At 41.3% G+C, this 27,991-nt stretch overlaps 2 protein-coding genes across 3 annotated transcripts; both read right to left on the reverse strand.

Annotated features, from left to right (window-relative positions):
* Positions 1-15,316: 15,316 nt before the first annotated feature.
* On the reverse strand, positions 15,317-19,436 carry LOC102714587 (RNA demethylase ALKBH10B-like). Of its 2 annotated transcripts, none has more exons than XM_006662083.3 (8): positions 18,951-19,436; positions 18,533-18,628; positions 17,941-18,014; positions 17,715-17,832; positions 17,187-17,294; positions 16,979-17,091; positions 16,747-16,901; positions 15,317-16,368 (listed from the first exon to the last, which is right to left on the reverse strand). In XM_006662083.3, exons 1-8 carry the CDS (start codon positions 19,240-19,242, stop codon positions 15,642-15,644), a joined length of 1,683 nt encoding a protein of 560 aa, XP_006662146.2. In that variant the 5' UTR covers positions 19,243-19,436; the 3' UTR covers positions 15,317-15,641. The 2 variants fall into 2 exon arrangements, with proteins under 2 accessions (XP_006662146.2, XP_040384404.1); XM_040528470.1 differs by having other exon boundaries at positions 17,187-17,297.
* A 3,346-nt stretch (positions 19,437-22,782) lies between these two features.
* On the reverse strand, positions 22,783-27,269 carry LOC102714861 (probable xyloglucan endotransglucosylase/hydrolase protein 28). Its single transcript, XM_015841680.2, has 4 exons — positions 26,778-27,269; positions 26,582-26,682; positions 26,011-26,219; positions 22,783-23,926 (listed from the first exon to the last, which is right to left on the reverse strand). Exons 1-4 carry the CDS (start codon positions 27,034-27,036, stop codon positions 23,443-23,445), a joined length of 1,053 nt encoding a protein of 350 aa, XP_015697166.1. The 5' UTR covers positions 27,037-27,269; the 3' UTR covers positions 22,783-23,442.
* Positions 27,270-27,991: the final 722 nt, after the last annotated feature.

The following is a 27,991-nucleotide window of genomic DNA, read 5'->3' on the forward strand; positions in this document are numbered from 1 at the left end:
GCATGAGCACGCCTGCCAGGAGGCCGCCTACAGTCTGATGACAACGCTCAGGGCCAGGCACGACCTGACGTTCCGTCATTCGGCATACCGTTATCAACCCGGTCGTGGACCCAATTCCATGGTCAGTAGGTTTCGGTCTGCCCGGAGTGAGCAAGACCCTACCTTCGATAGGATGTGCACGGTGATGCAAGGCCTCGACCAGATGCATCACGACCTCCATGAAGCGTCCAAGGCCCTGAACGACACCAAGCTCACACAGATCGTCCGTCTACAGGATGAGATCGACCGCCTAAAGAAGGAAAATGCCAGACTCAAGGGACTTCCAGAGCCTGGTGGTACGAGGCTTCGTCTCACAGCAACAAAGCGAACCCGCGGGCCACCAAGAGTTCAGTCTTACCCTGGTGCCCCGGATGAACCAAGACCCCTAATGCAGATGATACCAACCTCCCCAACCCCAGTGCCCGAGGAAGGTGTCTCCCCCTTCAACACTGCAAGAAACCGTAACGGCACCGTCACAGTCTCTAGCAGCAGTGAGTCCGCCTCTGGTGAAGATGAAGACGACCTCCCCAACAACTCCAGGAGCCGTTCCGAAGACGAGGAAGAAGATTCGTCCCCTGTCGTCTATCGTCGCTCTCCCTCCGCGCACTAGACGTCACCTTTAGCTTCGTTCTTAGTCGTTGTGTGCTAGTTTTGGTGTGTTAGGTTTGCTTCGCTTGGGGCTAGTGGTGAACCATAGCAGTAGTGGGGTTATGGCTGTACCGCTAGAAGTTGTGTGGTTTTTAAGCGTGTTTCTTAAGCAAGACAATTACAGTACATTAATTAAATAAACCCCAGTTTGCTTAGTTGTTTCTTTTTCTTCTTTCTCTTTCTGTTCCCTCCCGCTCCTGCAGATGGTGAACACCCGCAATGGTAACCGTGACACCGACAACTCCAGCGCCGAAGGATCTCACCCACCTTCTCCACCAGAGAATCCGTCTCTCGCCCAGATCCTAGCTAGCCAGACACAGATGCTCACTCTAATGATGCAGCAGATGCAGCAGTAGCAACAACAACATCAACAGGTGCTATAGCAGCTTCTGAACCAGCACCAGAACAACCAACAGCAACATGGACCACCCCCTGTGCAGTCAAAGTTGTCATACTTCCTCCGCGTCCGTCCCCCGACCTTCTCAAGCACCATCAATCCCATGGAGTCAAATGATTGGCTCCATGCCATTGAGAAAAAGTTCAATCTACTGCAGTGCACTGACTAGGAGAAAATCTCCTTCGCCACACACCAGCTGATGGGTCCCGCTTCTGCTTGGTGGGATGATTTCCTGATTACCCGTACAACTACCACAGAAGTCACTTGGGCGGAGTTCTGTCTCAACTTCCGCAAAGCCCACATTCCTGATGGGATAGTCACACAGAAGAAGCGTGAGTTTCGCGCTCTGCAACAAGGTACCAAGACGGTGACAGAGTACCTTCATGAATTTAATCGCCTAGCGCGATATGCCCCGGAGGATGTTCGCACTGATGTCGAAAGGCAAGAGAAATTCCTTGGAGGCTTAGACGATGAGTTGAAAAAACAGTTGCTTTCGGGTGACTATGCTGACTTCAAGAGGCTGGTCGACAAGGCCATCCGTCAGGAGGACCAGCACCTCTAGATGGACAAGAAAAGGAAGGCCTCCCAGTTTAGGTCTAACCAGCCGCCTCCTCAGAAGCCTCGGTTCACACCGGCCCTCACCCACAGAGTCAGCAGCACGGGCAATCTACCTTTATTGTCCGCCAGCACCGTCCCTATAACCCGAACAATTTCAACAACAGTGGTTCGTCCTAGCGTGCTCCACCACAACGTGCTCTCCCAGCACCAGTGCCTCGACAACAGAATGCACCTCCACCGATAGCTCAGCCTCCTCCAGCCAGGAAGGATACAGGTGCAAAGCCTGGGGTGTGCTACAACTGGGGCGACCCAGGTCACTTCGCCGACAAGTGCCCAAAGCCGAAGCGCAGCGGGCAGAGGTTTGTGCAAGCTCGAGTCAACCACATCACTGTAGAAGAAGCACAGACCACGCCAGAATTAATACTGGGTACGTTTTCTATCAACTCCGTACCTGCTACAGTACTTTTTTATTCTGGTGCTACACATTCCTTTGTTTCAAAGAAATTTGTGGGATTGCATGGGTTAAGGAAGGAAGAACTTAAAAACCTAATGCAGGTTAGTACCCAGGAAATAGCATGACCTCAGTCAGCTATAGTCCAAACGTGCCCATAGAAATTGAAAGAGCACAGTTTCTAGCCAATCTTATCCTTCTTGAGTCTAAAGACCTAAACGTCATTTTGAGAATGGACTGGCTTACCAAACACCAGGGAGTGATTAAATGTGTCAAGTGCACCATCACCTTGGTCAGTGTGGAAGGTGAAGTCATGACTTATCAGTCACCAGAGTCTGTGAAAATCGGCACAAGTCTGAATTAGATGGAAGCAGAAGAGCAACCAGCCGAAGCAGTTAAAAATCCGATGAAGTTAGAAGACATACTAGTGGTTTGTGACTATCCGGAGGTTTTTCCAGATGATCTCACAACGATGCCACCTAAAAGAGAGATCGAGTTCTGTATCGACTTGGTACCTAGAACTGCACCTATCTATAAGAGACCCTACAGAATGGCAGCCAATAAGATGGCAGAAGTGAAGAAGCAAGTGGATGAACAGCTTCAGAAAGGTTACATCCGACCGAGTACCTCGCCTTGGGGTGCCCCGGTTATCTTTATTGAGAAAAAGGACAAAACTAAGAGAATGTGTGTGGACTATCGTGCTTTGAACGATGTCACCATCAAGAATAAGTATCCTCTGCTAAGGATTGATGATCTGTTTGATCAGTTGAAGGGAGCCCAGGTTTTCTCCAAGATTGACCTGAGATCAAGATATCACCAATTGAGAATTCGGGAAGAAGATATTCCTAAGACAGCATTCACTACTCGCTACGGCTTGTATGAATGTACAGTAATGTCGTTTGGACTTACCAATGCCCCGGCATTCTTCATGAATCTCATGAATAAGGTGTTCATGGAATACCTAGATAAGTTTTTGGTTGTCTTCATCGACGACATTCTTATCTACTCCAAGTCAAAAGAAGAGCACAAGCAGCATTTGAGGATAGTGCTAGAGAAGCTAACAAAGCATCAGTTGTATGCCAGGTTCAGTAAGTATGATTTCTGGCTATGTGAAGTGAAGTTCCTAGGGCATGTGATCAATGCTCAAGGAGTAGCAGTGGATCCCAGTAATGTGGAGTCAGTGACCAAGTGGACCCCGCCTAAAATGTCTCCCAGATCAGGAGTTTCTTAGGACTTGCGGGTTATTACCATCGATTCATTGATAATTTCTCAAAGATAGCCAAGCCAATGACGCAGCTATTGAAAAAGGAAGAGAAGTTCAAGTGGTCTGCCGAGTGCACCAAGAGTTTTGAGGAACTTAAGCAGAGATTGGTGTCAGCTCCAGTGCTGATTTTGCCAGACCAGGCGAAAGACTTCCAAGTTTACTGTGATGCCTCCAGGTCAGGACTTGGGTGTGTACTGATGCAAGAAGGAAAGGTGGTTGCTTATGCCTCTCGTCAGTTGAGACCGCATGAGGGTAACTACCCGACTCATGATTTGGAATTAGCAGCCGTAGTGCATGCCCTGAAAATATGGCGACACTACCTAATTGGTAACAAGTGTGAAGTGTATACGGACCATAAGAGCTTAAAGTATATCTTTACACAGCCGGATTTGAACCTCCGCCAGCGAAGATTGTTGAAATTGATCAAGGATTATGATTTAAGTATCCATTATCACCCGGGCAAACCAAATGTAGTTGCAGACGCTTTAAGCCGGAAGAGTTACTGCAGTGCTGCGGTATCAATGGAAGTTTGTGAGCAGTTACAACAGGAGTTTGAACGACTAAATTTCGGTTTAGTCGAAGAGGGTTTTGTGGCAGCCCTAGAGGCGCAACCAATATTGATAGATCAAGTTCGTCAATCCCAAGCAAATGACCCAGAAATAGCCGAACTGAAGAGAAATATGCGAGTTGGTAAAACTCGAGATTTTTCAGAAGATGAGCATGGAACAATCTGGATGGGAAGCAAGTTTTGTGTGCCTGATAACAAGGAGCTAAAGGAGTTGATACTTCAAGAAGCGCATCAAACCCAGTACTCTATTCACCCCGGGAGTACCAAGATGTATCAAGACCTCAAAGAAAAGTTTTGGTGGGTTAGTATGAAGAGAGAAATTGCAGAGTATGTCGCCCTGTGCGATGTTTGTCAACGAGTCAAAGCGAAACACCAAAGGCTAGCAGGACTGCTACAGCCTCTTCAGATTCCAGAACGGAAGTGGGAAGAAATCGGGATGGATTTCATCACCGGTTTACCGAGAACCGCAGCCGGTCATGACTCGATTTGGGTAATCGTTGATCGGTTGATGAAGGTCGCCCATTTCATGCCAGTTCACACCACTTATTCAGGGAAGAGACTAGCCAAGATTTACTTGGCTAGGATCATGTGTCTACATGGAGTACCTAAAAAGATTGGTTCTGACCGAAGATTGGTTCTGACCGAGGAAGTCAGTTTACTTCGAAGTTTTGGCAAAAGCTATAGGAAGAATTGGGAACCCGACTGAATTTCAGTACAGCTTATCATCCGTAGACAGATGGTCAGACAGAAAGGGTAAACCAGATTCTTGAAGACATGCTCAGAGCGTGCGCTCTCGACTTTGGTGGAACTTGGGATAAGAATTTGCCGTATGCAGAGTTCTCATACAACAACAGTTACCAAGCCAGCTTGCAGAGGACACCTTTTGAAGCTTTATATGGTCGGAAGTGTCGTACACCCCTTTTCTGGGATCAAACAGGAGAGCGTCAAGTTTTCAGAACTGAGGTTTTGAGTCAGGCGGAAGAAAAAGTCAGAATAATCCGTGAAAGGTTGAAAACAGCTCAAACTAGGCAGAAGAGTTATGCAGATAACCGCCGAAGGGACTTGGCCTTCGAAGTAGGAGACTACGTGCCCCTTTGCAAGGAGTACACTGGTTTCAGACCAAGGGAAAGTTGGCACCACGGTTTGTGGGACCATACCGAATAGTGGAACGCAGGGGAGAAGTTGCAATCAGTTAGAACTCCCTGCTAACATGGCCGGAATCCATGATGTGTTCCATGTGTCGCAGCTTAAAAAGTGTCTGCGTATGCTTGAAGAACAAACCAACTCTGAGCACATCGACTTACAAGAGGATCTGACCTATGCGGAGAAGCCAGCACGGATTCTAGAAACCAGTGAAAGGAAGACACGAAACCGTGTGATCAAATTCTGCAGAGTTCAGTGGAGTCACCACTTAGAGGAAGAAGCAACATGGGAAAGAGAAGATGAGCTCAAGGCCGCTCATTCGCACCTCTTCGCCAGCACCTCTGAATCTCGGGGTCGAGATTCCGTTTAAGGGGGTAGGTTTGTCACACCCGGAGTTTTATTCCAAGCCTAAATTCGTAAAAGAAATTCATAAATAATAATTGGCTTAATTAACTCAGGAAAAATCCCTCTAAAAGAACTTAATTTAATTAAATTGAGGTTCCAAATCGATTAACTGGATTTAAACTCAGATTGAAGAAGTATAAAATTTGGCCAAACAAATTAATTTAAAATTCGGCAAAAGTGGGGCTTTCCTTTTTACCCTCCTTTTTCTTCCTTTTTCCTTTCCTTCCCAAATTAGGCCGAAGTCCAATTTTCCTCCTTTCTCTTTTTCTTTTTCTTTCTCTCTTTCTTTTTCCTCTCCTCCTTCCCGGGCCGGCCCAACCGAGCCAGCCCATCTCCCCGTTCGGCCGGCCCAGCCGAGCCGGCCGTTGCCCTCCGCGTCCGCGCCGCCTCCCCGCGTTGGCCGAGTCCGCGCCACCGCCGAGTCCGCCGGCCGCCGCAACCGCCGCCGTGTCCTTCGCCCATGACCGAACCGATCTCCTCCAACGGCCGTTCCCGCCCTAGCCCGAGCCATCCCACTATAAATCTCGCTCCTCCGCGCGCCGCCGCCGGTTTTCTCCCTCCTGCACCCGAGCGCCGCTGCCTTCCCCACCGATCGATCTCGCCGTCCGTGCCTCGCCGCCCTCGCCATCAGTCGTCACCGAGTGTTCCGTCGCCTCGCTAACTTGCTGTCGGCCCGTCGCCGCCGGCGGGCATCCCTAGCGCTCGCGCTTCCTCCCGCTACCCGGCCACCACTTCGATCGCCGCCGTCTCCGCCGCCCGCCGATCACACGCCTCGCTGCCGGTCGTTCCCACGGGATCACGTCATCACCTTCGCCTCGTCCTCGCCGTGCTTCCCCTCGCCTTCGCCTTCGCCGATTCGGACCCCGCCGAAGCGTCGATTTATTTCGAGATCGTTGCTGAAGTTCCCCAAGGACCAGAGCAAGGCAAGTGGCACTCATCTTTGATCATATTGAACCTATTATTGCAAATTCCCCGCTTTATTTATTCAAATATGTATTGTTTTAATTAAAGTAATTACTGTATTTATTTTTCGGGTAATCCGTATTATTATGCCGTTGTTTATCCAACTTTATCCATGCTAGACTAGGGGTGACTTGACTAGGGTTAGGCCTAGGTTAATGCTTAGCCGTGCTTAGATCAAGTAGCTCATGGGATCATTTAATAATCATGATTAGCTCTGAATAGTTGTAATAATGATTCATTACCCAGTTCGGGTTAATACCAACTAAAATATTGCTAATGGTGGGTCGTGGGTGCTTGGTTTTGAGAGTCGCGCCCATGACAATTAAGGACCGGTTTGCAGGAAACCCTGAAAGTTATTTCCGTGCTAACCACAAGCCAAAATGGGCAACGGTGGCATTTGGAGTGTAATTGCGAACTATTCGACGTACCCAGGCAAGGGTGAGCGTGACGGAGTATGGATGGGTGTCGTGGTGTAACGATGGCCTATGCTACTTCCGGATTTACCTAGGCACAAGAGGGGGGCTGCTCGACTTGGTTTAAAGGAGGGGGCGAAACCTGAAGTGTGGTGCGATTGAATAGGAAGGGTTATGCGACGGGTCCTATCATAGTTCCCTATCCGGTATGCCATGGTGGTATGTCGGCGCACGTTCAAGTGTAGTGGGACTATGTCTTGTGGGTACAGTAGTACACCTCTAATCAGAGTATAATCTATTCGAATAGCCGTGCCCACGGTTAAGGGCGAGCTGCTAGCTCCACTGTGATTAGTCGAACCTTTAATGACTTGGGTAAACTGGTTTTCACCTGTGACTACTACAACATGGTGTAACGTTGAGTACTGGTTGGGCCTATCGCAACGTGGTGTAACGTTGGACAGTGTTGTGGTATTTTACAACTGTTATTTACTTATTTTTTAATTTATTTAATTATCAGTTTTCATTTTAATCTCTGTTATTTTTATTTAAATGTTGTGTTTTTTGCAACTAACCCTAGCCTGCCCTTGATGATCCTTATGTATCATTTATTCTCCTCTTTTCCGTGCTGCTTGTTAAGTACGGTGGTTTGTACTCAGCCTTGCTCGTTTCCCCCCTTCAGAGTTAGAAGTTGAGTCAGATGGAGGTGACTCTCAGGAGTGAGCTAGTCTGCCGTCGAAGCTTTACCTGTAGACTAGAGTCGTACCCACTGGAGGTAGTCTACTTCTCTTTCCGTTGCATTTACGTTAGAATAAGCGTTATTTTCAGTTGTTTCTAAGAACGATGGTTATGTAATCAACGTTGTCTTTTTTACCCTGGCTGGTCCTGGATAGGGATTTTAATACACAATTAAGTTCAGAAATTCGTATGAGGAATTTCTGGGCGTGGCAATAAGACAAATGGTCAAACATTGCAAACAGAAAAGCCAAACATCTTACATTATGAAACGGATGGAGTATTATTTTTCTAGATCTGATGTTGTATAATGATCGATCTGATGTTGCGTAATGCAAGTTGAGCTTTACAACCATAATTATGCTAAGTAGATCATAAATGCACATGAAATACGAATCATTATGGTCAAAGCATGATAATAGTGTTTTCTAGATGATGTGGCTCACTGCTCGTTAATCTTTTGGTTATGGATTGGACTTGGCTTCTACACCATAAATAAAACATCCCTCGAGGGACATGACTTTTTTTTACATCACACTCAAAGGTCATCAAACAATTTAAATTTTTCTACATGATAGATCAAGATGTAATATACATTATCATTATGTATGCTGGTAGAAACAAAAATTCTCTATCCATCCCAGAACATAATAACTTCTAGTATTTAAATCATCTCTAAACAATATAACTACTTCTACATCTACTTTCATATCACCATCTTTGTTTATATCAACGAAACCTTCCTCGGCATTCCCAAACACTTCAGCCTCTTTCGCCATGTGTTCAATGTCAAGCCCTAGCCAAGCTGATTGAAACCCTCTGTTGTTGGCGGGGTAGGCATTCAACTGTGTGAAGGATGTAAGAAGGCATGGTTCACCCTACCTATGCACATCTCACTCAAGAGCTGACATTTCTAGAGGTTTTACTACTCAGACCTATCAAATTCTCTTTCCGCCTTTGTTGGCCATAATCCCGTCACCCATGAGTCGTGGATCTCTTTTCCCTCTCATGACGAAACTCCATAGGTTGGGGCATTGCTAAAGTTGGTGGAAAAGCGATGGCCTAACTAGGGTTTAGGCTGCCCGACACTTTGTACGTCGTCAGATCCATACCTTAAAAGAGTGGACCACTCTTTTAATTATACTGGTCTTACTAATCAGCAATGCTATACGTATGATACAAATCATACGATTTTTGTACGATGAAACGGCAGTCTCAGCTGTTCCGTTTGAAGCAATGCTAGTGCATCCATCTGTTTGAAACAGCGGTAGTGGTGAGTTTGTAACACCGGCTGATATTGTACGTTTGTATTACGTTTTCGTCGTACGTATAGCGATTTTGCTTACTAATCCCATAGGGGAGGCAACAGACGTCATGAAGTCGACCATTTGTAGTCATTCGGGTGAGCCGGTTCTTTACCTCGATAACCAAGATCCCGTCTCGGGTCGAAGACTTCCCTGCTCTATTCAACGCCGCATTCCAACCTCCCCCGATAAGCCCTTCGCATCTTGTAATTTCTTGCGTAACTTGTAAATTTTGGGCTTAGACTATGTGGTGTACCCAGTATCCGGATATCCTACACTTGGTTAGGTCTAATATTTCGATCAAAATTCATACCGTTACCAATGATTATATTGGCTTGGTGGTAAGTTACTCTTGTATCTTGGGTTGAACTACGGTCGACCACTTGATATTTGGTTTTTGATATCCTCAATGTAGTACTACCTCGGTTAGGTCTCATCTATTAGATTGTGTTTATCAAATAGTTAATATCAAGTTGATTGACCTTGCTCACTGTTTTACTAGTGCTCCAGTCAATAAGTTATTAGTCATCGATTGACTATGTTGGTTGATCTATGCTTGATATCGTGTGGTGCTAGCCATTAGCTAATAGCTGATTCCCTTAATACAGTGATGTTACATCAATCGGCTTAATTCAAGTTAGTAGGCGTTAATTATTGTTTTATCGGGGTTTCAGCCAATGAGTTATTTAAGTGTTGCATTAGCTTATAAGAATTACATCAAGTTGCTTTCAACTGATTGTAGCAAATGATTTATTGTTTATTTAACTATTTGAGTCTATTTGTATCAAACTTAGAGCTGATCCAAATCTTCAATAACCGATTATTCAATCTAATTATCGTCATATTGACATCTAATTTGGCTGAATCCTAAAATATCCATCGTCTTGATAACCAATCGATTTCTTTTACTATTTATCTTGTGAGTTACATGATCAAATTAACTGACATCTAATCGGCTGGGTCCTAAAATCATACATTGGAGCGACGCAGAGACTCAGCCATTCGCATGTATTAAGCACCGAAAATCAATAGATTAGACGTCAACACCGTTTGACTATGTAAGATTTATATTATTATTTAAATAGATATAAATGCTAATTAATCTATACATATATATAAACAATATATATTTATTAATAGATAAATCCAAATATAAAAAATTATAATACGAATCGGAGCGAGTCATAGTTAGCTGCGACTTCTCGAAAGCAAAGACCGAAACGTATGTTCCATTATCTAAAATGAAACGACAGCTCTGTAGGTTTTATATGCTTCACGTACGGCAGCCATGACCACAGAGAAATGCCAACTAGCCGGCTGCGTCGCCTAGCTGGTTGCTCGCTGAGTTCGCATGCTTTGTGTCTCTAGACTCTACATTATGCATAGGACTCGTTAGTTAGTCCTACATATATATTTACATGACTGGTTAGTTAGTCTTACGTATATATTTACACGACTCGTTATATGTTGGTAGTCCTATATAAATATATACGCAGTACCTTTTTTTCTAAAATAAAATCATTTTTTTCTATCTGGTTTGTCCTAAAATAATTACTTTTAGATAATTATTGCACCGGAGTTTGTGAAAGCAGTGAATACAAGTACATTAAAAGTACATAAAATGAAGGATAATTTATTGAGATTTGATAAAATGGAGGGTGTTCCATTCTTTTTTATTGGTACATGAGAACCGTAAAAAATAAAGTTATTTTGAAACGGATCGATGGAGTATATATTTGCATGACTCATTAGTTAGTCCTATATACTCTCTCCGTCTCTAAATGTTTGATGTTGTTGACTTTTTAACGTACGTTTGATCATTCGCCTTATTCAAATTTTTTATAAAATATGTAAAGCTATATATATGTATAAAAGTATACTTAACAATAAATGAATAAATGAAATGATATAAAAATAATTAGTAATTATGTAATTTTTTGAATAAGATGAATGGCCAAACGTGCGTTAAAAAGTCAACAACGTCAAACATTTAGGGATGGAGATAGTATATATTTACTTGACTTGTTAGTTAGTCCTATATATATGCATAAAAGTATACTTAACAATAAATGAATAAATGAAATGATATAAAAATAATTAGTAATTATGTAATTTTTTTTGAATAAGATGAATGGCCAAACGTGCGTTAAAAAGTCAACAACGTCAAGGATGGAGATAGTATATATTTACTTGACTTGCTAGTTAGTCATATATATATTTGCATACAGCGACTTTGTACTTTTATTTCTAATAAAATAAACCGTGTTTCTGTCATAACAATTATAATACAGATCTGCATAAGATGTTTGGTTCCGAGCCCCATCTTCTATAGTCACGCGTCAGGCTACACTTTTCAATTAAACGGAGAAGACTTGCTCGGCTAATAAAGAAAAAAGTCTACCCCGGTGAATAAAAAGACATGTTGGAAAATATATGTATTTTTAGGTTGTTTAGTAGGGATTAAGATTAACAAAAAATGACTATAATGCTAATTAATAAATGAGAAATGGGAAGGGGTGAGAGAGTAGGTGAGGATAAAATAAAAAGAACCATATATTGATGTAGCAAGTAACAGATAGTACTTGTATGAAAATTCTTACATTTTATTTTGATATAAGATTTAAACCTAAAAGTATTTATATTTTTGAAGAAAGAGAGAGTAGATCACTCTTTTTGTGTTTCAATTAAAACGACTCATTGAGTCCTCGAATACGTTTTCCTATGGGGTTTCACGTGGCACGTGCATTGCGACGGTTCAACTACTCCATATTTTTATTATAAAGCATATAATTTTGTTTATCTTTTTCGAACTACTAGTATATATCTGCGTTAACACTACAGCTGTGTTTAATAATATAAATAAGATATCTTACCAAATATTTGAAGTTATCTGTATATCAAATATTTGTTATTTTGATTATCTAAACAAACTTAAAAAATAGCAACAAACTATCAGATAACAATGACCATTATAGCTTCCTGAAGTCAATTGTAGGTTAGCAAATATAGTAGGTGCAAGTTGCAAGTTTGGACAAAAACATTGCAACAAGTTTCGACACTAATTTCAGAATCAATGCGAAATTTAGCTCACACGTTACCACGAGAATTTTTTAAATGATTTATTTATATTATTTAATATTAGCATAAAATTTAAACACCGTAAAGCTAAATTTAATTAATAAAAACTACTCCATGCAAACATGAGTTGCATCATGTACAATTGTCTCATATTTAATGAAGAACTGTTGATGTTTGTATATATCTAATGAACAAAATGATTGTGCAAGTCTTAATAACATGTAATTCAACATATAAATTTTTTTGTATATATCCGATGGCTACAGAATTATTCACATCAGCTGCAGATGTTCGATCCGACGACCTCCACCTTCTTTTTTTAGCATGGTTCCCGAGTGCGTCTTCTTTAAAAATATACGGAGTATATAGGAAAGTCTTTTGAAAAATCAAATAAACCCATTTTTTAATTTTAAAATGATTAATACTTAATTAATCCTACGGTAATAATTTCGTTCGTTTCATGTGTCATAAAGTGCTCACCTTCTTGTGGTGGATGGAACGCTTCCTAAGTGTGCTCCTTCCAGTTCCATATTTTAATATTTTATACGAGAGTGTGGTGAAACTTTTAGAACATTAACTATTAATAAATTTTAAACTATTTAGTTTAAAAACACTAGGATAATATTATAGATGAACCATAAAGAGTACTTTAATAAAAATATTTATTTATTTTCTAAATATATTTTTAGGCTCATTGTTTGGCTCAGACGACAAAATTTGAAATATATATATATACACACGTAATAAATAGAGCGTGACAAATCACAACCAAACCAGACGCCACACCACCCACCAATAGAGAAACCACCCCGTTATACATGCAATTAAATTTTAACTATTTGAATTACTTATGGGGTATCCTGAATAAAGTGAGTTAAGTTTTAATTCTTTTCAGTTAAATTTTAACTTACTGAAACACGAATGCAAGCCAGTGTACGTGAGTTAATTTTTAACTAAACAACCAACGCATTGTTCAATAAGTGGACAGCCACTTTTGAGTTAAATCTTAACTCAATACGCAACACTATGCTACATGCGAAGGCAGCTATTTTTTTTAACTCATACTGGTCTGGATATGGCACCACGCGATGAAAGTTAATTTTTAACTTTTATTTCAGGGGTGGGCCAGTATAGCCATTTCACGAAAACGAATCTTCTTGATTTAATAACATCAAAACCGGCGCAGTTATCGCCGCACACAACTTTATGGGTAGTTCATTTCCATTGCAGTTCACGGCAAACACTACTATCCCCATTCATCGTGTCTGATTCTCTGAAGATCGCCGGTGCCACCGTATTTGTTTGCATGGCGATCTTTTTCTTCCAATCAAGGTTGTCGGGAAGGTTAGTAACAGTATCATACCCTCACTCGTTCCTTTCACCATCGCATTGCTTCTACATGAACCAGGGTTAATCAGTAACCACATTTTTGCTTTTCCAGCGTACCGCCCATGGAGGCCAACGGAAAATTGCCGGCGAGGGTGAAGAGGATTCGATTTGCGGACTCGCAAAATGAGTGCGTGGTCGTGTTGCCGCAAACCCTAGCTAGCGGCGGGCAATCTTCATCAATGGCGTCTGAGATGATGCACAAAGGAAGCCCAAACGGAGATGGCACGCTTCATCTTTCGACGACAGCGAAGCAGGTGATGACATAAGCACTGCTTCCCTCATGTCCCCTCTTTTTTATGACTATTAATCGTTAGTAACATATACAGTAATGATTTTTATGTCGATTTTTTTGGGTAGGGTGATTTTTGCGATGCACTGCTACTTTTTATTTTGTTGTGTATGATTGTATTCAATCGGAAGGACTTTTATTTCTTATGAAGGTGTCGAAGTCAAAACGACCCAACTTGATATGCTACAATGCCACGATAGTGCATGACGCTTGTCGTGTGTTATCTGTCACGCACCATGATAAACTAGAGGAGATTGGACTTGGCGCCGTGGCATCCATCGGCCTAGGTAGCCTTGGGAAGCCTTACATCATAGCACCGACCACAAGCTTAATGTTTTGACATATATATTGACATGATTCATGATTTTTAGATGTCATTTTTTATGGAGATAATCACAGATGACACGATATTTATAACCGGCTGGAGTTTAATTTGAGGCTGTTACAGATAAAGGGAAACACATACATAAATATAACTTTGTCCAAACAGGAGCTAACTCCTTGGCCATTTGTCTAAACAGTGTGGTGGGATTGTTGGGGGCGGGGGTGATTTTATGCTTTTGCAACAAATGTAGTATTATATCAGCTGCTTATGAGTTTAGCGTATCATCCTTATAATACTTCGTGGCATTCAGGTATGGACAAAACTCCCTTTGAAATCTTATATGGTCATTCACTAGGCCACTTTGGAATCACGTACGGACACTGCTTCTTGTGCTGTGCCGGACCTATATAATAGTTGTCAGTAAACATCATTTATCTAGCTAGCTTTCATCGTTCAAAAAATATCTTTTCTGAGTGAGTTGGTCATCACAAAAAAAATAGGTACCTAACATCATGTTCTTCCTCTGCTTGCATTCCAATTCAGTACTTTCGCCAATTGAGGCGGATCGAAGGCGTGAAGAGGTTTTTTTCGACAAAACGAAGACAGGCTCGAGTTCTTCTATGATGGGCAACGATTCCTATCACTTGAGCTGCATGGGAACCAAGCTCGCTTCACCTAGCTTCTACAGCGTTTTCGGTCAAGACCATTGGAGCTTCAGCAAAGCTAAACTGCAGCAGGTGCAACCCTCAGATTGTTTTACTGAAGAATGAGATAAGCTAAACGTGGATCCTCTACAAGACTACAGTACTGATGCAGTAACAGCCATTGACATATGGATCCAGACCCAACTGTTAGTGACTGTGCAGGATACATTCCAAACAACAGAGTACAAGTCTAGAACTATTTCTGCTTCGGTGCATAATTCCTATTTGTACAAGCATGCCACGTTGTGTTCAACAACATCCTGATTCAAAATTTGATGATTTGACACTCTTTTCTTATCACTTTGATTATATTGGCATTTGATTATATTGGCATTCGTGAGTATAACATGTGAAACCGTCTAAGCCAGTGACAATGAACCAGGAAGTAAAATAATTGAAGCTCAGTTTGTTGAGTGCCAAAAAAAAAATCAAATCTCTCATCTACTAGTAAGTGAAGCAGTTTTTTTTTTTGCACGAAGGCAAAAGCCACATTTAGTTAGCGTCTGAGTATCTCACCTGAAGTATGAGGACAAGGTAGTCTTCGTGAGATGCCATGCGAGGCCACGCAGAGTAACTTCAGTATAAACGCTCTATCTATATATTGTGGTAGTACTAGTAGCTTCACACAGATTATTGTCCGATGACATAACCGAGAATATCCACAGTAAGATGCAAATTCAGATCCGGTATGTAGAAGAGATGGAATGTAGCGTCAGACCAAAATTTCTTCTGATTTCTCCTCTAATTGCATTTTATGAGCAAATGGGAAGCCAATAACATACGAAAGTTGGTTCATAAACTTTTGACGGAAAAAAGCGTCATAGTTGGTCTCCCTGCTCTAATGACGCCACCGGAGGTAAAATAGTGTGGTGAGCAGATAAAATTGCTTGCTCTTGACTTTTGCCAAGAACATAGAACTCTAGATTTTAGGTAGTAATTGGAAACTCTGGTAACATTTCCAGTTGCCTTGTCTACTTCGCCACAGCATTCTGTTCCTCAGTATTTCCAGTTGCCTTGTCATGCATAACAGAACTGCTCCCACCTGAACTCCCATTGGACACTGGCTTAGGTTTAATCATATCGTCATCCCTTGTTGGTTTGGAACAAACACTATCATTAGTCTTGTGTACACGAGCGCTTACACCAGATGAAGCAGATGGTTCTTGTGGAAAAAATGGTTTAGCATCAGCGTGTTTAACTCCCAGCTTCTGAGCTGGAGATGGATTTCCTGCACCAGGAGGAAGAAAGACCCCTGTACCCTGAAAAGGTAATCGAGGTGAAGCAGGCCTTGGAGCTGCTTCTGCCATCCATGTAGCTCCAGTGTTGGTCAATGTAACAGCCGATCCAAATGGAACAGCTTTTGGGATGACAGGAGCCGGCGCAAGGAAAACTGTGTGCATGCTGTTGGATGGGATCTGATGAAGTGCAGGGGTTGAATCTGTGGGTGCTCTATTGGTAGGGTCGTAGACAAGATGTGTAGGACTCAGGGGATGAATTGCTATGTTCCCTGGCCTCAAGGGTGCACCCCATGGCATTGGAGGAGGTGTCAATGGTGGAGTGATAAGCAAGCTGCTTTCCGGTTGAACATGCTTCCTTGACACAGACTTTCCAAAACTTAGTAGGACACGCTGCTTACAAGTAGCAGGCAGTGCTCGCTTCGCTATATCAGCACTTTTTCCCTCAAAAACAAGAACAGACCTGGAACCAATATAAATGATCATTTGTTTAGAATATTTAGCTTGCCCATCACATATGTTCTGTCCTAGAACCATTGAGGTAATGCACATGGTTAATCATATTAGTGCATAAACAAATTAGATATGATTTTCATGATTAATGCAAACTAGTAAAGCAGAACAAAGCAAGCAGCACATCTGCATTATCATGAAGTTTGACTGGCATACTTTAGTTTACAGCTTTCATTATTTTTAACCGTAAAAAGGATATCCACTTCAGGTAAGAATGAATTAGATTTATTCAGTGGAACTGATAAGTGGACAATTAAAAGGTATGAAAAGTAATCCATGATGAGATATTCATTCAATTAAAGAAAGATGGATGATTTAGCATGCTTACCCTGTTGTGAGCGAGAGCTTCAGAGGACCTACATGATCCCCTCGGCTATCTGCAGCAATAACATGGCCAAACACCATGTCGCAATCAGTCAGGCACAGTGTGCAGACAGGTCTACCATACCAAGGAGGAGGATGATGAGGGTGAGAATAATCCCCCTGAAAAGAGTCAATCAGTATATATATCAACTTCAGTAAGAATTGGCTTTTAGTCTACTTCAGTGAGAGAAACTTACCTCACCGAAGAAGTCAATAACACAGTAATCTGGATTGGAAGGGACAACCTTCTGATGAACCAAGCGATCAAACAGATCTTGAAGCACACCAGGAATAGGATCCACTTTTACATCTGCAACTCAATTCCAAAGCACATGATAAGTCACAAAAACTTAGGACCATCAAGAATTCACAATACAGTAATATTGAGAAGTTGCCTTGATGTACCTCTTAGTTGTGCATCTTCAGGAGGGCCTCCAGTGATAGGAAGTCCAAGTTGAATAATTTCTCTTCCATGACCCTTCATTGGCCTTTTGGCAACTACAACTGTTTGTCCTGCTTTTATATCATAGAATCATATAAAACGGCACATTTGCAAAGAATGTACTCTGAAGGTCACAAAGGACACTATCTGTTGACACTAACTGAAACTATTGGAGGCAATCACCTCAATGCAGCAAACAAGATGCAACTGGAGAATCATATAAAACTAAGTGGCAGTCACCTTAATGCATATTTCTTCAGACCAGCACAACCCCATGCACGACACAAAAATGGGAATGTTCCTCTATGGGGCCCAACAGACGGTAAAGGAACTCCTAAAGCTAAGATGCAACTGGAGAAAGTTATGATCCAATATCATTTTATGCGTTCCGAAGAGTAACCAGTATAAATAATTTGATAAAACCCAACAAAATAAAGGAAAAGTGGTGCCCGTGCATGACCAACTCAATAACCATACAGAGAAAGGCATACCTTCTAATACTGCTTCGTGCCTCTTAGTTTTTGCTTCATTTGCAAAAGAAAGAATCTTTTCTATCTCACCAACATCTATAAACCCTTTATACAACTTAAGCCCCTCTAGAACATTCACCTGAGAAGAAATGTTGTTTCATTGTATGTAACAATACAATAAAAATCATGTTCTGAAACTAATTACTTCAAAGGGGAACTTGGAATTCTTTCCATAGAAGTGACTTACCGTCCTGCCATCAATTACTTCGTTAACCACAAAGCCAGTTGGGACGGTAGTCACATTACTGTTTACAAGAAGTCCTATTTGGAGATCAGCGAAGATAATGCAAAATACATTAGAGGCGATTTAATCATCCAGGATTTTGTTGTATTACAGAAAGAATACCAGTACAGCTTTAAGAAAAGAGAACACCTTTACAAGCTACTTTACTTTGGCTTCAATACAAACAGTGCTGTTTTAAAACTAGAGCGGTGGCAATGAAAATTTAAAAAAAAAATGTACCTTATAGTCACCGAAAAAAATGCTACCAAACTTGTTGTAGGAATTAAAGGCATATATGATAATACATTACCACCAGGGCATTTATTTAGTTGCCACCTGCTACAGCACTTTATTTAACAAATTGTCACTCTCTGAATCTCTGTGTCTATGACATGTGGACCGTAGACCCACCTATCATAGACACACAGATTAGGTGTCACTCCCAAGAGTGGCAAATTCTTAATAAGAGAAGAAGATAAGTCACATCCAAATATATACATAAGACACTTATTAGATTGTAGTCAGGGTAATGCAAACCATTGGATGCCACATATACCTTTCTGAGGCTGGGCTTCTGTAGTACGTGAAATGTGAGAATGCAACTGAGAATTTTGAGTTTGTTCAGCCAGTGTCTTGCCTTCCTTCACATCCCCTGTATTTTTGGCATGAGAGTGAGATTGGTGAAAAAGCAAGGGCACTAACAGTGGAGTGTAAAGATCAGTTGTTCATAGATGTTTAAAATAAGCAGCAGATTGTGTTGTTAACTTATCATTCCCACAACACCTAATGTTAAGCCATTTTGTGCAATCGGCCTTGGCCATCATCAATTCCAGCCGACTAAAATATAAATATATTGAATTACACTTGGATTAGAAGTATTACTCCCTTTCTACAGAAAAGAATGTAGAGAAAAAAAAGTAGTCATTGAATTGAAAAGGGGCACCACAGAAGGGTAATGGCAGGGGCAATCGCACCATCATCTCTCTCTGCGGTGGCCGGGCGGCGCGCGGAGGCGTGCTGCAGCGCGAGCGCGACCTCGTTGACGGGGAAGTAATACTGAAGGTGGATGACGGGCGGCCACTGGAGGCGCCTGCGGTGGACGGCGGCGGCGACGGGGGCGGCGGCGGGATCCCCCGCCAGGCCGCGGAGGTGGTCCAGGAGGAGGTCGATGATGGCGTTGGCGGCCGCGAACTCGCCGCGCAGCCAGGCGACGAAGCCGTCCCGGCCGTCCGGCACCACCCACCCAGCAGCAGTCCCCGCGGCCATCGTCGGCAGCGTCAGGCAGGGGTGGTGGTGGCAGGCATCGTCGCGTCGCGGCGCGGCTGCTGTGCTGCTAGTGGTGGTGGCGGCGGTGGGGGTAGTAAGTAAGTAGCCGTCGTAACGAACTCCCGCGAGCGCGCGGCGGCGGCGGCACAAGCGGATCTCGCCGCCTCGACGAGACGAGACGGAGAAAAACCAGGAGGTGCTCGCTGACGGGTGGGTCCCACAAGGGTGGCCCGCAGTGTGCACGTACACGTAGGTGGCTTCTCGTTTGACCGCCCACGACAGAATATGGGCCTCATGTTTAGGATGGGGAGTGTGGTTGTCCGGCCCACGTAATATAAAACCGTCAAATTAATATACATATGCATCATGTCGAAGTTTATTGGTTTTTTATAAGTAACTATGAAAATTGTCCGTGCTTTGTACCGGGTTAAGATAATTTTAATTATATAGATTAAAATAAACTTTGAAAACAAGTTTTGGAATAAAGTAGACGTCTGGTTAGAAATAGTAAATTATGATCGACGTACAATTTGATTTCGAAATGGTACGTTACATCGGAAAGTTTACAATTGAGAATAGCAAATTATGCTCAACATTATAAATAAATTAAATAAAATGGGTGATCTTTTAACAATGGAGAAAGATAGAGCACACTAAATCATGTTATGTCATTTTCAACGGGTTCTCTAAGTCTTACACATTTAATATTTTTATTTGATACAAATATTTAATTTTAAACAATGCACAATGAATGCTACTAAGAACCTTTTATTTTCTTTTTTACCTTTCTCCTCATTTTATATTTTATATTTATATTTTGTCCTTCTTTTCTTCTTATTTTCCTCTCTTCTTTCCACCTTCTTATCCCCCGTGTAAGCCCCCCTTCTTCCTCTTCTTCTTCTTTGTTCAAGCCTTATTTATCTTACAAATCTCAAACGGTGGATTAAAATTCAATCTGGATGTGAATTTTACTTTCTGTTAAAACAATTTTTAAAAGTATCTAAATCATTTGAGTTTGTAATCCTATGGCACTTGATGAAAGAAATTTTTAGATATACAAATGAATTTTGCAATGCTTTGCAAACGAAGGAGCAAGATGTTGTGAATACGATAGATCTTCTTAAGTTTACAAAGGTAGAACTAAATGTTTTGAGAGAATATGTTGGATGAAAACAATTTCTTAAAAAGTTACTTCTTTTTGTGTGAAGTATAAAGCTAAAGTTGTTGGTATGGTTGCTAAGAATAAGCCTATACAAAGAGCCAGAAAGGTTATGCAAAGATGCCATTAATTACCATCAGTTTCATGTTGATATGTTTTTGGGTGTCATTGATAAGCAACTTCAAGAGCTTAATAACAGGTTTGATGAGGTTTGATGAGGTAAACACAAAGCTAGTAAGAAGTATAGCATCTTTCAGTCCAACCAAAGGTTTCTCCGCTTTTAATACTAGGAGGTTAGTTAAACTTGCTAGATTATGTCCTCATAATTTTACTTTTAAAGAAATGAACCAACACCCATTTCAACTAAACTGCTATATTAGTGGTGTGAGTAAAAATGAAAACTTCATAAGCCTAGCAGAGCTATCTAAGATGCTTGTTAAAATAGACAAGATTATTTGGTATGATCTCGTTTATAGACTTCTCAAATTAGTGTGTGTTCTCCCTGTTTGCAACTGCTAGTGTTGAGAGGGTCTAACTATATAAAAACAAGTTGAGAAGAAAGATGGGACAACAATATTTGAATGATTGTTTGGTTACATTCATTAAAAAAGAATTCTTCGTGCAGGTAAAAGATAAGAACATCATAACTTATTTTCAAAACATGGAGTGTCACACAGTTATCCTCTAAATTGTAAGAATTCTAATCATTTCATTATTTTTTATCCTTTACGTGTTTCATATGCTGTCAATTTCTATATGTTGAACAATGTTATGTTGTCATTAATTTATAAAATATGATTTTAGGCTCAATTTTAACATTATTTTTCATACTTTTACTAAGTGTTTGATGTTATACAAGTTGATTATTAGGACTTTAAGTATAAAATATTTTTTATTCGGTAATATTTCTAATTCCTAATCTTTAAAGCGTGTATCCGCCCTTGATCCAGATGGCGGGCCCTACCTATGCTGCTGCCCGGTCAGGTGAGGCCAGGCCAGGCCGGGCCGGATGAGACGGACCACAGGTACAATGCAAGCAACGGCTACTACTACTACCAGTACCACTTTAGCCTGGAGATGGATCGAATCGAATCGATTCCAAATCCAAGCAGAGAGAGAGGCTGCGTCCCCTGGGCCCTGCGACAGCGACCAAAGCAACAGTTGAGGGCCACCACCATTAATAATAACCCACACCACAAAACTCCACTGACCACGCTCACCACGTACACATAAAATTCTCTCCAACAAGAAAATTGTTCCCGAATGATCGTGAGCCGTTTATTACTTTAGATTCAATAGATCCGATTTTGTTATACTACACCGCTAATACGTGCAATAGAAAATTTTATAAAGGCAAAACTAAAACTAAAATATATAACTCTAGGATAAAATTATATATCATATATCATTTTAAAGTAGATAAATATATCTTATCAGAGATTGAAATAAAATATTTAAGATGATGAGAACAATTTGGACAAACGTTGCTACATTATGTATTAATCAACAAATGTGTATATGTTCTATATTAGATTTACTTGTTATATATTTGGACAGACGTTGCTACACATTGAGTTCCGTGTGTTTTTGTTCGCAGAAGTACTTGCTTGGGCAAAAGAAAAGAGACGGAGCGTAAGGAATGCATGGATGATTAAAGAAGTTGATTGGGGACCAAACCAAGACCTTCTCCAAATCTATTTCTATCTCACCACGTCACTTTTGGTCCATAGAAGATAAGAGATAAATGTGTATACGTTTTGGATTCAGATTCGGCCATTCTGACAGTATCAAATTCAAATGGCCTAGCCGCTGATATAGAACGACTTTTCGGGCCCATGAGTACTTGTTGGAAAGCTTATGGAGTTTACTTTCAGATGGTTTTGGTCCCACGTCAAAATTTCTACCGAGCTATCGGGAATCTGCAAAACAAGACACCTATGTCATCCAGTCCGAATCTGTTTTCGGTTTTGGGCCTTGTAATTGTGTCGTGGGCTTAGCCCAAGGGGTGTGCGCCCTAGGGAAACCCTAGAACGTCCCTAACCCTATTTATTCAGTAGCCGTCATTGTTCAGAGTCGGGTTTTGCTTAAATTAATCTGTAAAGAACAGTTTCGCCGCCAGTTCGGTTTGTAAGACCCTAACTCGTGAGTTTAATTATTAATATGCACCTTTGGTTGATTAATACATAATGTAGCCAAGGTTATATCTGAGCTAGTTGTGTTCTCATCATAAGATACGTGTAAAAATATATAATTAGATACAAAATTTAATACACTAATACCACTGCTACAAGTAAAAAGATACTGTACCGTACTAATACCACTGCTACAAGTAAAAAGATACTGTACCAAACGGTTTGATGAACCCTCATGAGATCTCATATATTGACTTGTGTATCTGTAAATGGTAATTCAGGCATAACTTCGATTCAGATTTTCAAATCCTTTTGTCACAATTCATCTGCTACTTCACATGATCATCACATCCTATAAATAGGCACAGTTCCTCATTGCAGCTGCAAGATCAACATGCTTACTTGGATTACAAAGTTAACATCGACATGGGTGGCTAATCAAATAATCATATTACTACAGTTAATGATCTATAGTAAAACTGTCTTTTATTCCCTCTAACTAACTGCAGCATATGCACAGCCTAGCTGGATGCGTTTGTGGTGCCAAAAAATGTAACCGGTGTTTAATCGCAAGCCCCTCCACAGCTACTGCTACTGCATAATACATATGCATTTCAAACATTGGGCACCATGCATTATTGTCACAAACATTCTACAGAGTCAACAGACTACCATCAAATCCTAATCTTAATCAATATAATAATAGCCTAACCATCTACTCTATTCTACCATCACCAAAATGCAAATAAACCTAAGCTGCCTATAAATTAAAGCACAAAACTACCCACATAATTAGCATCATCACACACATCAGCCACAAAAATTAAGGTAAGCACACACACACACTGAGCCAATTGTGATGATCATAATGATAGCTGCCACAAGAACACACAATGCTGTTTCACATCATCAGAATGCCGAGTCTGCCGGACCACGACGGTGGCGCCTAGCTCGGCCACGGCGGTCCATGGCCCTCGCCTCGCCGGAAGGGAGGAACAGCTCGGCCTCGGTGCCGACATTGCACTCTGAAGGAGGAGTAGGGTACCGAAGACGGTCATAGCAGTAGCCATAAGTCATGTGCTTCGTCCTGAACCTCTCCATCGCCGATCTTTGCCTGCCGGACATGGCCACGGCGTCGTGGATGCTGGAAATGTCCGGCGAGCACGTCGGTGCGCGGGTCGAGGCGTCGACGGCGCAGCCATGGAGCATGAGCTCTGAAAACTCCGCGACGAAAGGGGCGTACTTGTAGTTCACCTTGTACCGGCCACCGGAGGTAGCCCAGCTGGAGCCGTCCCAGATGGTGGCGTACAGTGACATTGGCTTGGAAGGGAACTGAGCACCCATGGATTTCGTCCTCTGAACCTCCCTGATTGGAGTCTCATCAATGTAGAATCTGCAGAGACAGAGCAAGATAATCATATGGTAAGAACCAGACAGAATTGTGAAATATATGACTGAAAATTATCCACAGTAGCATACAAAAGCGTACATTGTAAGTTAGAATAAATAGAGTAATTAACAAACATAGCATCCAACATTATGGTTGCTCGATGTAATGGTTTCTTGGCATTAAATAGTTTGTTAGTCAAATACATTGTCACCTACTTTGGCGCCTTCGAAAGTTCTGTACCTCATACGGTTATGTCACTATGGCCATGGGAAATTTCAAACCAAGTACTTATGGACAACTTTCCTGACCTGTACTGTTTGATATCATAAAGTACTACTCAGCCAACAATGTCCTGACGTTAGGTGCTGAACTGTACAAGGTTCACTAGCATGACCAGAAGTAATCGTGCCAAGTTGTACATTTTGAAACCTCAGGATACATACAAAGTCCCCTAAGCCGTGCATATGACACATGAGAGCAGATTTTTCTGTATGGTTTACGGGTAGGGAAGATAACATTTTAGATGCATGAACCTGAACATGTGAAAGCACATGATGAAAGTGGTTGTGTGGTGGTGACAACTTTCTCAGTTTCTCTTCTCGGTACATGACTTCAAAAGTTTTGCCTGTGACTGATCATAATAGCTTTCTATCATTGTCAACAAAGCAGGTTTGCAATGAATGGTAGAACAAGAATCTTGGTGAAAAGATCAGGAGGTTAGGTCATGCATAAGACAAAGGGTGGAATGCTCAACTAAATGCACAGAGAAATTCTATGTAGAAGGAGGTATGGAGCAGAAAGAACGCAGGTCGACGCCGATGAAAAAAAGATGCAATATTTAAGTCTGAATATATATTCACAGCAGCTGATCACCTGAAAAAACTGTTATTATTCAAGTCATGTGCATTGGGATGTTAGGGTCAATGGTTAAATCATATCAAACAAAAGATGCAAAACCCTTTTACTTTCCATTGCATAATTACTTGAGCATCCTTTGTGGGAATGCCATTTAACTCAATTTGGGCCCTCAGTAGATACATTATTGAAGTGGTAGTAACCCCAAGGGAACACACAAGCTGTAAAGAATGGGAAAATCACTCCTCTCAATCAGGGTGGAGGATAAAGTAGAGGGGACAGGGAAAAAGGTACTTGAATGTAATAATGGTAATTATTGATTGTTTCAGTACATTACATGAGTAAAGGGAAACCAGATCAAACACAACAGATAATAATGCCATCTTCAGGAGTAGAGATACTCCCTCCGTCCCAAAATAAGATCATTTTTCAGTTTTTTGATATAATGTTTTGACTCTTCGTCTTATTTAAAATTTTTTTGCGATTAATATTTTTATTTTTACTAGATGATAAAAAATGAATAATATTTTATGCGTGAATAATTTTTTTAAGTTTTTGTACAAATTTTTCAAATAAGACGAATGGTCAAACGTTGGACACGGAAAAAACGAAAAATGAGGTTATTATGAGACGGAGGGAGGTAGTATTATTTAAACATCAAGTATGCATATAGCTACAAACTCATCTTCTCAGGTTATGGTAATGAAGTACACTTTGCAAGAAAATGTGGCGCAGAACATATTTAAGCCACTGAAATATAGTAAGATATCCATCCGAGTAATAGCGATTATTTGAAAATCAAAATACAGTAATTAAGAAGAGCAATAATTGTACATGATAACTTTCCACTAGAGCTATTTCCATGAGACCTTGCTACCTGCTACATCTTGAACCAAATGCATTCTTGAAATGGTTCACTTTTTACTACTTAATTCAAGTTGTTATATATATATATATATAATTATTCAAAGCAAATGACATACATCTTACATTTCTAATACTTTTATTTTCTTCTTTCCACTGTTTAGATTCTTATAGATTTATGACATTACAAAGTCGCAAAACTGGGACAACTAGTACTAGTTGGATTCATGGTGGGAAAAAAAAATCACAATATCTTAAACAAGGCAAATCATAAAGAATGTTAAGGGAAAATCCACTTAACAACTCAGCCATAATAACCAATCACGAATGAAAGCGATTAAAAGTTAAGGAGGGGGAGTTTTGCTTACACAATCCGGTCATGGCTCCAAAGAATGGCATAACGGTGGAAATCCTCCGTCGGATCGAACCACAGGCCATACCTCTCCTCCCTGCCAACAGATGTGCTGCCATTGCCATACACATTGGTCTGCACCCTCCATTCTCTCCCCTTAATGTTCCCCAGGAACTCGAAGTCCAGCTCGTCATGCGTCTTCTCATACACATCGCCATTGGACATCTAAGCAATACACAGAAGCATTGACATTGTGGCTGACTGAAGACATTTTCAGAAGACAACAGAACTGAAACACAGAATGCGTTATGGACAAGAATGCACAGCTTAATCAAACAGTATGCAAGCTCCTCTCTTTTTTCCTGTAGTGGCCATTTTGTGAGATACTCAGAAGTATGACAGATGTAATGCACATTTGATGGAGTATAAAACATGCGAAAAATTACAAAAGTACTGTTTTTTTTTTACCAAACAGATTAATGGACTAGAAAATTCCGTTCTTTTTCTAGTACAAGAAATCAGAAACAAATGTACTGCCTCAGATGTCTGAAAAGATTGAGGAGGAAAAGAAAGAAGCGTCTTCTCACATAGAAGGCGACGACGACACCGGCGGCGTAATCGGCCGGCAGCTTGATGCTGGCGCTGAAGAACCCTTGCAGGTACGCATCCTGCGACGCGAATCCGGCGCCTGAAGATGGAGAAAGAAGCGGCGCGCACAGATTAAAGGCAAAGCCAAGAACTCGTAACCCCAAAAGCAGAACAAGATTCGATTCAGCAGCAAACCTGTGCGTTCGTCGAGGGAGATGCGGACTCGCTTGCCGTCGCCGTGGAGCGCGAGGTTGGAGTCGCCGAACAGCTGCGTGTACCCGTCCCGGAACGACACCGCGGCCGGCCTGGGGAGCCTGGCCGCCACGGCGAGCACGGCATCCTCTTCCTCCTCCCAGCTCGCCGCGGCGGAGGCCAGCAGCAGGGGGAGGAGGAGGAGGAGGCAACCAGGGGCCATTGCTGTGGCTTGCTTGCTGCTGCTTCTTCTTCTTCTCATGAACTCTCTGCTTCTTGCTTTCCAATGCTCTGTTTTGCCCTGTGCTGCTTCTTGGTGTGTGTGCAGTGCAGTGCACAGCCTGAAGCTAGTGGTTTAATAGAGAGAGAATTTGGTGAGGCTGGAAAGGAGTTTATCTTTTCTGAATTTGGTGGTGTGAATGCAGCAGCAGCAGGCTCACTCCTCCATTGGTGACCTCTTTTATGGGCACCTGCAGCTCTTGCACCCTCTGCTCCTCTTCTCTCTCTAAAATAGGTTGCATTTGCATGAGAGCATGTAGATATATTATACAACATATATCTAGAGGTTGTCTAGATGAGGCTAAACTTTTTAGGCTCATGTCAAATCGGATGTTCGGATACTAGTTTAATACTTAAAGTATTAAACGTGGACTATTAATAAAACCCATCCATAATCTTGGACTAATTCGCGAGACGAATCCAATGAGCCTAATTAATCCATGATTAACTTATATGATGCTACAGTAAATATTTGCTAATTATGGATTAATTAGGCTTAAAAAATTTGTCTCACGGATTAGCTCTCATTTATGAAATTAGTATTTTTATTAGTTTATGTTTAATACTTTAAATTAGTGTCCAAACATCCGATGTGACTAGGAACTAAAAATAAGTCCCTACAAACAAACACCCCTTAGATTTACAGTCAGTTCAAGGAGAAATTATATTAAAAAGAAACACAGTTAGATCTGTAGCTAGCTAGTTATAACATATATTTGTTGAGCCCTATGAGAAAATGGATAGATAGCATATCAATTTTTTAAAAAAATTAAAAAATACCATTGACGAGTAGAAGTTGTAGAAACTGTCATCGTAAAAATGACTTTTGCCTGATATATCAATTTTTATAGATATAGTCAACGGTAACAATAAGAGAGAGATTTCCCACTGGATTATGTGCAGTGGTGGCAGAGTATGTCTAATAAATAAATGAGATA

The sequence above is a fragment of the Oryza brachyantha genome, chromosome 10 (genome assembly GCF_000231095.2).
Source record: "Oryza brachyantha chromosome 10, ObraRS2, whole genome shotgun sequence".
Taxonomy (NCBI): Eukaryota; Viridiplantae; Streptophyta; class Magnoliopsida; order Poales; family Poaceae; genus Oryza; species Oryza brachyantha.

Excerpts from the sequence above, each read along its gene's own strand:
- LOC102714861 (XM_015841680.2), bottom strand. The coding sequence starts at position 27,036 with ATGAGAAGAAGAAGAAGCAGCAGCAAGCAAGCCACAGCAATGGCCCCT. Across the intron at positions 26,683-26,777 it reads CTCCCTCGACGAACGCACAG|GCGCCGGATTCGCGTCGCAG; the intron begins GTTTGCTGCTGA and ends CTCCATCTTCAG. Across the intron at positions 23,927-26,010 it reads TGGAGCCATGACCGGATTGT|ATTCTACATTGATGAGACTC; the intron begins GTAAGCAAAACT and ends CTGTCTCTGCAG.
- LOC102714587 (XM_040528470.1), bottom strand. The coding sequence starts at position 19,242 with ATGGCCGCGGGGACTGCTGCTGGGTGGGTGGTGCCGGACGGCCGGGAC. Across the intron at positions 17,833-17,940 it reads AAGTAATTGATGGCAGGACG|GTGAATGTTCTAGAGGGGCT; the intron begins GTAAGTCACTTC and ends ATTTCTTCTCAG. Across the intron at positions 17,298-17,714 it reads GCACGAAGCAGTATTAGAAG|CAGGACAAACAGTTGTAGTT; the intron begins GTATGCCTTTCT and ends ATGATATAAAAG.